The sequence below is a fragment of the Papaver somniferum genome, chromosome 8 (assembly GCF_003573695.1).
Source record: "Papaver somniferum cultivar HN1 chromosome 8, ASM357369v1, whole genome shotgun sequence".
Classification (NCBI taxonomy): Eukaryota; Viridiplantae; Streptophyta; class Magnoliopsida; order Ranunculales; family Papaveraceae; genus Papaver; species Papaver somniferum.
The window spans coordinates 21,795,070-21,805,078 of NC_039365.1; the positions used below are offsets into that span (position 1 = coordinate 21,795,070).

The 10,009-nt window shown below is 38.3% G+C and overlaps 3 protein-coding genes across 7 annotated transcripts; 2 read left to right on the forward strand and 1 right to left on the reverse strand.

Moving 5' to 3' along the window:
• Positions 1-275: 275 nt before the first annotated feature.
• Positions 276-3,001, forward strand: LOC113304486 (low-temperature-induced 65 kDa protein-like). 2 transcript variants are annotated; one of them, XM_026553616.1, is made up of 4 exons: positions 276-584; positions 671-1,393; positions 1,494-2,558; positions 2,661-3,001. In XM_026553616.1, the coding sequence occupies exons 1-4, from the start codon at positions 368-370 to the stop codon at positions 2,750-2,752; spliced, it is 2,097 nt and encodes a 698-aa protein (XP_026409401.1). In that variant the 5' UTR covers positions 276-367; the 3' UTR covers positions 2,753-3,001. The 2 variants fall into 2 exon arrangements, with proteins under 2 accessions (XP_026409401.1, XP_026409400.1); XM_026553615.1 differs by having other exon boundaries at positions 277-584; positions 2,658-3,001.
• Positions 3,002-3,308: 307 nt separating this feature from the next.
• Positions 3,309-7,565, forward strand: LOC113304490 (tRNA-specific adenosine deaminase TAD1-like). Of its 4 annotated transcripts, none has more exons than XM_026553621.1 (12): positions 3,309-3,503; positions 3,604-3,724; positions 3,824-4,020; positions 4,159-4,299; positions 4,564-4,677; positions 4,778-4,947; positions 5,032-5,108; positions 5,212-5,331; positions 5,481-5,568; positions 6,387-6,501; positions 6,612-6,709; positions 7,163-7,565. In XM_026553621.1, the coding sequence occupies exons 1-10, from the start codon at positions 3,338-3,340 to the stop codon at positions 6,495-6,497; spliced, it is 1,305 nt and encodes a 434-aa protein (XP_026409406.1). In that variant the 5' UTR covers positions 3,309-3,337; the 3' UTR covers positions 6,498-6,501; positions 6,612-6,709; positions 7,163-7,565. The 4 variants fall into 4 exon arrangements, with proteins under 4 accessions (XP_026409406.1, XP_026409403.1, XP_026409405.1 ...); XM_026553618.1 differs by having other exon boundaries at positions 6,621-6,709; XM_026553620.1 differs by having other exon boundaries at positions 6,621-6,709; positions 7,271-7,565.
• A 1,211-nt stretch (positions 7,566-8,776) lies between these two features.
• On the reverse strand, positions 8,777-9,709 carry LOC113302692 (heavy metal-associated isoprenylated plant protein 12-like). The gene is made up of 3 exons (XM_026551632.1): positions 9,486-9,709; positions 9,303-9,384; positions 8,777-9,199 (listed from the first exon to the last, which is right to left on the reverse strand). Exons 1-3 carry the CDS (start codon positions 9,672-9,674, stop codon positions 8,961-8,963), a joined length of 510 nt encoding a protein of 169 aa, XP_026407417.1. The 5' UTR covers positions 9,675-9,709; the 3' UTR covers positions 8,777-8,960.
• Positions 9,710-10,009: the final 300 nt, after the last annotated feature.

Genomic DNA, 10,009 nt, shown 5'->3' on the forward strand with positions numbered 1-10,009 from the left:
GCCATCGTGGATGCTGCAAAATAATGCACCCACGTAACGCCTACCGACCTCCCACATAATGAGAACAAAAAAATATCTCAACTTTACTCACCAAACATCACATACCGACTTCTCAATAACCCCACCACGGTCTTAAAAACATGACACGTACAGGCCCAACAATGATATTCTCCGGTTTTTGAACTTCTTTTACTTTTGCAAGTAAAATGTCGTTAGCGTTGTTATTATTCATTGCTCATTAGTACCCTTCATTTTTCTGCCTTTATAACCCACTTCCACTTGCACTCTCTTCTCATTATTCTTACTCATTTCTGAGCTTCTAAAAAATAATATTGTGTGTGATACATTTTCATTCTGTGTCTTGAATATGGATCATCCTCAAACACGTTCTGCAGGTGGGCTTGAGCAAGATGAACCTGTTGTTGAGAAGAAACCGTCGTATATGAATCGGGTAAAAGCTAAAGCAAGGAAGATTAGAGACAGTATTGGTTCAAAGATGCAAAATCATGACCACGAGCTAGAGGAAGAAGATCACTTTGATCAGGATGCTCCTGAGAATGAACCAGAAATTCATGTGGAACCTAGTAAGTACCTATACTCTCATTTCTTTTGTGTGTAATTGCACTCACTTGGCGACGAGGTTGTAAATTTGTGACGCTTGTAATTGCAGAACACGAATCACCGGCGTTTAAGACTGGTAGCGATAAACTTAACTCTGAAACAACCCCGTCGAATTTAGCCGAACATGGAGATGCAGAGACAACGAGGGAATATGGGGAAGCCGGAGTTCCTGGACCAAAGCGGTATTCCAGCGAACACGCAGAATCTTGCCCAACCGGGTTGAATTTTGGTGAAAAGTCAAATACAGACCAAACTAAGAGCAATTTGGGAGTGCGGAGTAGTGCAGAAGAACCTAAGACCGATTTGGATGTGACGTCCACACCGTTGGAGGTTGAAAAGGCAGCAGTTATATCTGAACTTGATTCTAGACCGACGTTGGATTTCGACGAGCCGAGTGTAGAAGTACCATTGGAGGCTGAAAAGACAGCCGTCGTATCTGAATTGAACTCAACTATACACAGGGTGGATTCTGAGAAGCCGTATAAATGGAACCTTGAGTCCAATTTGGAAGTAAGTCCAGAGTTGGAGGCTGAAAAGGCAGCCGTCATAACAGAAATAAATTCATCCATACCCAGGATGGTTTCCGAGAAGCCGTATACTTCATCAATGGAGGCCAATTCGTCAGAATCCACGCCGTTGGAGGTTGACAAGGAAAATGTTGCACCAACATGGATGGATTTCGAAAAGGAGAATGAAGAACAAGCTACAGATCAATTTGGAATTGGTGCATCCGAAATTCACCATTCAGAAGTCACTGGTCTTACAGATGCAGGTAAGAGAAAGTGTAATATGATATGCAACATTTATTCCAGGCATACAACAATTGTTTGCACGGACAGTACTTAACTCCAATGTGATAATGTGCTTAATAGGTGCCAAGGATGCAGATGTAGAACCAATGACGCAGTCATTTAGGGGAATTGATATCACCGAAAAGCCAGAATCTACAATCACTGGAACAGAAGGTAATGAGAATACCGAAGACTTTTATGAGGCTAAATCAGATAGCATGAATGTGGACGAAGAACCAAATGTAAATCCTATTTACACTGAGAAGAAGCCTTCTGCACCGGCTGCTATTGCAAATACTGCAGCATCAACTATTATTGGAACAGCAATTTCTGCAAAAGATGCCGTCGCTTCCAAACTTGGGTATAACGGAAATGACACTGTCACAAAGGATGCAAAGGCGATGGATACCGATGGTTCAAGAAGCATTGATGAAGAGACGAAGTCGTCGACTGAATACTTAGCTCCTGTTTACGAGAAATTTGGAGGAGCCGGAACTGGTGATGTGGGCACTGAAAAGGATACAAGTTCTGTGGCAGGTACAGGTACCGAAGAGGGAGTAGGCTTAGCTACAGAACACAATACAGGCGGAACAGTGAAGGATTATCTAGTAGAAAAGTTAAGTCCTGCTGACGAAGGCAAACCCTTATTAGAAGTGTTCTCAGAAGTTATGCATAAACCAAAAGAAGAGTTTCCAGAGAAAGTCGCTGAGAATATGGATAAAGTAACTGATTCAGCAGAAGTAACTAAAAGATTAGGAACCGATGAGCGTGGTTATGAAAGAGATGAAGAAGAGAGTTTTGGAACTGACGGAGGTAGTCTTGGTGGTGGAGGTAGTTTTGGTGGAGGACCTGGAGGAATGGAGAGCCCTGCTGCGAGTAAGATGGGGGAACAAGTTAGAGAACACGATACCGGAGCATCTGAATCACCAGAGGTAGCTGCAAGACTAGGGACTGATGAGCGTGGTTATGAAAGGGATGATGATGATAGTTTTGGAGCTGATGCAATAAGTACTGGTAGAGGAATTGAGAGCCCTACAGCAAGTATGGGAATGGTTGATCGAGCTAAAGGATTGGTTAATTATTATTGGTATGGAACTGAAACTGATGTTAAACCTGACGAGAACGAAACTGGTGCTAAACTTGATGGTAAGCTGCAGTCTCGTTAGCAACTTTATGGTGACTAATTTTTGAGTGAAGTACAATGTTGTGTATCAATATTAAATGTAAATTTGTTTTCAATTGCAGCAGATGAGGTGCGGAAGGTTGCTGATGCTGGCGCCGAAAGAAGGAAGAATGAAAGACATGAAACAAGTACCACAGGGGTTGTTGGTGAAAACTAGAAAATCCTAGTTACTTGTTGTTGTTGTGTTGGATGTAGTAGAGGATCATATTGCCAAGTATCCTATGTTTTGATTTTCGTTTTCTTTCTTTTGTTTTTGTTCTGAAATTTGCTCAGTGGTGATTTTAAGTACATAATAAGGAAAATGTAAGTTTAGGCGCATCGTTTTTATGTTGTGTGATTGCTTCTTTGTACTTGTAGAAATCTATGTGAATGGAAATGCACTTTGTTTTTGCTTTTGACACTACAATCTGTTGTGAAATGCAAATGAATCAAATGGTCGTTCGGATAACATCACAAATCCAGTTCACCTCGGAACCCCCGTTCTCTGTGCTCCATTGTGCTCGACAATGAGTTCGAAACAGCCATTTTTTCACTGGCCATGGATGAAAGGTCCATAATTGTAGACTGTGTAGGAGTAGGAGGATAGTATCCACTCACTAGTAAGTGTAACTCATCAGAACCAAACCGAGTTGATATACCAACTCGGATCGGGATTTTCTCTAATTTTAGTACCTTTTTATATCACGAAGATTCAAAATTCTGGATAAGTTATATTAGAGGGTAACGATTTCGGTTCCGGCGAATGGATTCCCGCTCTGAACTAAAATCTTCTACTCCTGAGAAAGAGTGGGGAGAAAGGATCTCTGAGAAAGTAATTTCTCTCTATAATTCACTCCCCAAAAAAGGAAAACCTCAAGGTCGAGAAATCACTGTTCTTGCTGCATTTCTCATCTCTTCTCCCTCCGAAGGTACACCCAAAACCCTAATTTCCTTCTCTCCTGGTTTTATAATCTAGATTTAAACTTTGGCTGACCTTGATTTTGATTTTGTTTTCTTCTTCTTCTTCAGATATTGAAGTTGTTTCATTAGGTACTGGAACTAAATGTCTTGGGAAGTCACTCTTGAGTCCAAGAGGTGACCTCGTTAATGACTCCCACGCTGAGGTTATCGCTCGCAGATCGCTAATTAGGTTTGTGTGAAATTTTTGGTGTTTCTGTTTCAATTTTTTTGAATTACTACTATTAGATGATTAGTATGTTGAGAATGTAGTTGGTGTGATGTTGTGTAGGTTTTTCTATGGAGAGGTTGAAAGACTTGGTAAAATTCATTTTAAGCGTAGATGTAAGAACGAGAGCAAAGACTTGTTACAACAGGATGATGATAATGTGGTGGAGAATACATTTTTTGCGTTGGATTCTGATTGTGAGGGAAAATATAGAATGAGACCTGGTTGGAAATTACATTTGTATGTTTCGCAATTGCCATGTGAGTTTTATTGAATATCATTTGGTTGTCTTCTCGGTTTCTTCTATGCATAATGCAGTTAAAATTTGTTGAAGTTACTGGGATCAAAGACTTCGACACCATCCCTAAGTGATTGTTCTTTTCTTGTTTTGGTTATAGGTGGGGATGCGTCCAACACTTGTCCAGTACTTCAGGAAAGAGAATCGATACAAACAAGTGGGGATTTGTCAACATCTGTGCCCGTAAATGTGGGTTCTGCATCTGACTCTTCCGAGGCATCTGATGGAAGTAACTGTAATGGTTAGTCTACTAAGCTCATTATTTGGAAATGAGATGCTTGTGGTTTTTTTCGTTTAATTTGTGTGACTGTCGGTGTCATCCCTCAAATAGTTGTAGGTCAGTAGATTTTAAAGATACCATGATGATTGTTTTAAGAATTGAATGTAAATGGGCCTTAGTTTGTTCTGAATGTAACAACAATAGAAAGCAAGAATGTAAAAAATCATATCGAAATACTAGATTGTTTTGTTAGTTAGATAAGTTATTGGAAGTGTTTGCTTTCAGGAGGTTCTGTTCAAGTCATTGGGATGGTTCAGAGGAAGCCTGGTCGTGGTGATACAACTTTGATGATGAGTTGCTCTGATAAAATAGCTCGTTGGAATGTACTGGGCGTGCAAGGTTATGGTTCTTTTCTCTTTTTTCTTTTACTCTTTTTTTTGTTTGTTTGTTTTCTTTTGAGTTGTAGTTGAATACTGTTTTCCTTTATTATCCTTTACAGGGGCTTTGCTATCTTACTTTCTTCAACCAGTATATATATCATCTATTACTGTCGGAATGCCCCATAGCAGTACTTCTGCCGATCCTTTGGTGAATCATTTGAGAAGAGCTCTTTCTGATCGCATCCTCCCACTGTCTGACAAGCTAACAAGTCCATTTCGAGTAAACAAGGTTTGTAATGTGTTCATTATCTCGATTAATTTTTAATGTGTGTTGTGGTGGATAAATCTGTGGTTGATGCGCTTCTAATGACAGCCATTATATTTTGAGGCTCCAGTACCACCAAATGAGTTTCAGCCATCAGAGACTGCAAAAGTGACTTTAACTTGCAGGTATGTTTCAGTCTTTTTTTATTTCCAACTCCCAAAGTAAACTGTGTTCTCTGTACATAAAACCCATCCAGTTGTTAAATCATGCTTAATGCTTCTTGTGCAGTTATTCTATTTGCTGGAACAAATCTCAATTTCATCAGGTTGTTCTTGGAACCACCGGTAGAAAGCAAGGCACCTCCATCAAAGCGTCTCTGTCTCCGTCTACCCAGTCTCCTTTATGCAAGTAAGTTGAGAGTGCTTTCCGATAAATATTTCTAGAATATGAACCATTTCTTGTTTTAAGAACAGGGGTGGTTTTTGGTTGTTATATCTTAGGGAAAAAATTAACGGCTTCTGTTTTGTGTTACTATCTATGCACTTTTCTAATATCAGGAGGCGACTACTGGAACTTTTCTTGTCAATTAAACGTGAATACTGCTCGGAATTTCAAGCTGATGACATCTCTTATAAAGCACTGAAGGTAACATTGCTATTCATGTGCTGTACTATCGAAGATAAACTTATTTCTGTCCTCTGTAAGGGAGGACTCAAACTGAAGATGTTAGTTATACACCCTCTTCGTTAGGAATAAGATTTAATTAGCTACCGAAATTTTCAATTACCTGTAATTTGTGGAAGGAATCTTAGTTCCCAGCTCAGTTTTGTAGAGAAAATACCTTTTCAGCTGTAGTTTAGGCATGGGATCTGGCATGAGCTTCATACTCACTGCTAGTTGCTACTAACCAGATGCAACTCTCTACCGAGGCATGGGAACTAGTCCTCTTCTTTGTCTTTTCTCTAGATCCCTTTCAACTCGAGCCTGCTGCTGTCATATATTAGTTGCCGTTTAGAATATTTATCTGACCATACTAGTCACGTGGCTGGGTTTCAACATGACCACTAATTAAGATCTTTCTTGATTTTTGTTTGACTGATTGTTGGTTTGCATAATTTAAGGTTTTAACTAGCTGGGTCGCTTTTAATGATTTAATGAAATGTATCAGCCGAGTGTTATTTTCAGGAGCATGCTTTGCATGTCTCTAGAAGACCACCTCACTGTGTGATGGTGGGGATTTTGGCAGTCAGATCCAACCCTGCCATCTCTCTGACTGTGTAAGACCAGTGCCCATCCCATCAGTTCTGTGGCAGGATTTGCTTAGCCCATGCTATCTTGGTTCCTTTGGGCTACAGATGGTTACAGTTCCTATAATTTTAATTTTCTACTTCAGCAATCTGTAAACATAGGTTTGAATGCTTGATCAGCTATAAATGAGGACTTACATTATGAACTATAACCAGGCAGGAGCTCAAAACTACGGATCAACATTGAAGATCTTCAAACAGTACCCGCCTTTCAGCTATTGGTTTCAAAAACCTTTTGATCTCAAGGAGTTTCCGGTTTTGAGTTAGTGAGGTCTGTGTATGTTCTATGTTCTATGTCATTGTTTCTTAATTTTTAATATTTGGAATGGACCTCTGATCTCAAAAGTCATCTAATATAGTATTGTATTGATTAATTTGTTGATGGTGCAGAAAGTGAGCAACCCACCACAGAGCACAAACAGAGGCCACGGGACGTCAGGCGCCTATATGCAACTTTAGTCATATATTCTCTTGAAAGAGTGAGCTTTCTCTTTCAAACTGTTCTCATTAGCTTTCTAACAAATGTAGTATATGCGCAAACATAATTTTCCGCTTACTTATAATGTGAATCATCTAACTTGTTTAAGCATAATTCATTTTAGTAAAATTAATTATGATCAGTTGGTTCCTTGTCGTCACGCTTAAACGTCCCAAATTGGATGATACGGTTTTCAAATGAGTGAATTGAGTAAAAAAATAGTTCCAAGAGAAACCAACTTGTTTGGTAAAGAGATCATATAGTGGGAAATTTAATGCTTTCCAACGTATAGTCCTTGCCATTAAATTTTTGGCTTATTCGATTAAATTACTTCAGTTTGTTTTTTTAATTTATAATTATTAGTTTCAGCATGACTATGCCTATATCATCGACACTCACTCATGAATATCACCGCCTTAGTATTTCAATCATTTTTTTTGTCTTTGTCGTGCAGGCAGTGATAGATACATTTAATTAAGGATTTCAAAAAAAGATATCCTTAATTAATCAAGTTGGTAGATTCAGAAAGGAATATATTGAATAGTCTCATATACTTGAACAGATTTTTATTTGTTTTGATAGGAATGGGAGTAATAGAGTTTTGAAGTCATTGAAGGTCTTACTGTCATAAGCTGCAGGTACCGAAAGTTTCATCTTGTAAGCATGGTTGTACCTGAAATCTAATGTCTGTCCTTTTTTAAGAACCCTTTTTCCTTTTCTAATGTCCAGTGCTTTTTACTTTTTAGACTTAATGCTTATTCAAATGATGTCATTTGTTGTGTTTATTTATTCGGCTACTTATGCTCCACGCCATGTGAACCGAATATCTGTTGGTGACACTTTTTTTCTCCATGCCATTTGACATCTAAATGACCTCACCCTACTTATCCAAACAGATTCAATGATTCTTTTGTCTGTTTAAGCTGGTATTAGAAAACTAAGAGAAACAAATAATTAGCTCTAATTCGTGTGCCGCTGTATGTAATTGCATTCGTGTAATGTGCATATGACGATCTCTGATTTGCTGTGGTTGAGTTGGATATCAACCTAAAATATGGTTCCTGCTGCCTTACCGGTGTAATTTGTTCATATAGATTCGAAATAACCAGTTTGATGATCCATGGCTAGTGTGAATCTGTATTTATAAGTTGAGAAAAATTGGAATTGGATAGAAAATGCTGTTTTGTTTCAGTGCAGAAAAAATCCAAATTTTGTATAGCTGTCATAATGTAGATTCATTGTCACCGGCATTTTCAATCAAGACTTTGTAGAATAGAATCTGTACTAGTGTACTACTAATGTTTGATATTTTATTTGTTAAAGATAATGAAAATTATGGATCTTTTGTCAATTGATGAAGCCAAACGTGATCATTCTTGATTGGAAAAGCAAGAATTATTTCTCAAGAAGATAAGAGAGTTGAATACATGCACATTGAAATTGATGACTTTTGGTTATCAAAGAGAGGACATTTTAGCCGATTGGAATTTGCAAATTGGTTGCCATGTCGTAATTCGTGAGTGATAAGACTCTAAAGTAGTTCGGGATTATGTGTGAATTGACCTTAGAAGAGAACAACTTTCTAGAGTTTCCATGGTTTTGGCTCTGAATCCCAATATTCAAGGTTTTGACATAAGTGCTCAAAGAGAAAAAGGAAGTCAAACAGTATTGACTCGGGTCAAACTAAAGTAAATCTTGAAATTTGATGCATAGATTTGGTTGTTGAGACTTGAGAACACAATTTTCAGCCCAGTTTGATGCAGATTTGACCGACCTTTTCTTTCTCCTGTGCCATTTAATGGCTCTGTAACAGTTTTCAAGACTGAAAACTAGTAGAGGTTGAAAAGGTGGGGGAGAAGAGAATGACATTGTGACTTGTCCATTAAAAACATAGAAAAAGTGAAAAATGTGTAGTACAGAGGGCTACAGAGCTATGGATGCATATTCACCCAGACTTGCGTGTTTGAATAGACATTCCGTATGGCGTTCACGTTTCCCTTTGGCCTCGATACTGTTTCATGTCCATGATTGATGAACACTGTTCAAAATAATCAACAAGAAAAAAAACTAAAGAACATAGAAAATAATATCATTAATGTCTTCTTATTTGATCACAAAATATTTTGATTTTCACCTCCGTTGATGTAGAACTAACAGTAGTCTATAGATATATATCTCCAAAATCTAATTATAATATCTAACAAAGAAATCAATCAAAGAGAGAATTGGGGTCTCATATATATTTCTTTCCATCATTTTTTCTCTTCTGGTTTTTTGGCTGGTGCAGCTGCTGCCGCCGCTGCTGGTGGGTCTGGTTTCTTTTCCTCTGGTTTCTTCTCTTCAGGTTTCTTCTCTGGTTCTTTAGCTGGTCCAACTGATATAATATCAATCTTCCCGATCTTCTTCAGCTTTTTTGCTATTGCAATTGTGTCCATTTCTCCAATGACTGTTAACTTTTGTTCTTTTAGATCCGCTGCTATTGAATCCACTCCTACATTTTTTCACACCACATGCATTAGTAATTTACCTTCAAAACTCAAATTTAACATAGATATAGGCTGTAATTGTCATGTACCGAAAGATGGATGAATTACCATAGATATCAGCAACTGCTTCCATGGCTTTCTGTTTAGTTCTCTCATCAGTCATGGTCAAGAGCTTCAACACCACCTTTTTCTAAAAGAGATCATATACATAGATAAATTATTAAAAAACTGTTAATCCAAAACTAAGAAAGAACAGAACAACATAGGACCAGAAAGAGTAGAGAAAAATACCTCAGCCATGTTAATGGGCAGACAGATGAGAAACTGCTGAAAAGAAAAGAAGAGGAAGAGGTGGGAGAAGAAACTGAAACAAAAAAATGAAATGTGGAGAAGGGGAAGTGGGTTTTTATTGTGTGGGAATTGGTGGACGACTAGTTGGATCCTCTCCAGAGAGGCTAGTCCAGTGGGGTCATGACACATGAAGTGGTACTACAAACAAATTTACAAGCCATGGAGAAGTTGAAACAAACAAAGTGGCATGAGAAGAGACGTCGATCAACTTATTACGCTCAGTAGTAGTAGTTGACTAGTTGCAGCCTAACCCAGCTCTATCACAACGCGTTCTCTCTTTTTCACACGCCTTTGTTTGTCTCCTTTCCTAAGGTCAATATTTGAACAGCGCAAATAGCATACAAATTTCCTAGCTTTGACCTCGGCACAGCGTTATTAAAAAAATTGTCGTGTAATTAAGCATATCTAGGATTTACACTCTTTAAAAAAGTGTGCCGCGTGCGCCAAATACTGGATTTGTTTTA

Excerpts from the sequence above, each read along its gene's own strand:
- LOC113302692 (XM_026551632.1), bottom strand. The coding sequence starts at position 9,674 with ATGTGTCATGACCCCACTGGACTAGCCTCTCTGGAGAGGATCCAACTA. Across the intron at positions 9,385-9,485 it reads TGCCCATTAACATGGCTGAG|AAAAAGGTGGTGTTGAAGCT; the intron begins GTATTTTTCTCT and ends GATCTCTTTTAG. Across the intron at positions 9,200-9,302 it reads AGCAGTTGCTGATATCTATG|GAGTGGATTCAATAGCAGCG; the intron begins GTAATTCATCCA and ends GAAAAAATGTAG.
- LOC113304486 (XM_026553615.1), top strand. The coding sequence starts at position 368 with ATGGATCATCCTCAAACACGTTCTGCAGGTGGGCTTGAGCAAGATGAA. Across the intron at positions 1,394-1,493 it reads CACTGGTCTTACAGATGCAG|GTGCCAAGGATGCAGATGTA; the intron begins GTAAGAGAAAGT and ends TGTGCTTAATAG. Across the intron at positions 2,559-2,657 it reads AACTGGTGCTAAACTTGATG|CAGATGAGGTGCGGAAGGTT; the intron begins GTAAGCTGCAGT and ends TTTCAATTGCAG.
- LOC113304490 (XM_026553621.1), top strand. The coding sequence starts at position 3,338 with ATGGATTCCCGCTCTGAACTAAAATCTTCTACTCCTGAGAAAGAGTGG. Across the intron at positions 4,300-4,563 it reads TGATGGAAGTAACTGTAATG|GAGGTTCTGTTCAAGTCATT; the intron begins GTTAGTCTACTA and ends GTTTGCTTTCAG. Across the intron at positions 4,678-4,777 it reads GAATGTACTGGGCGTGCAAG|GGGCTTTGCTATCTTACTTT; the intron begins GTTATGGTTCTT and ends TATCCTTTACAG.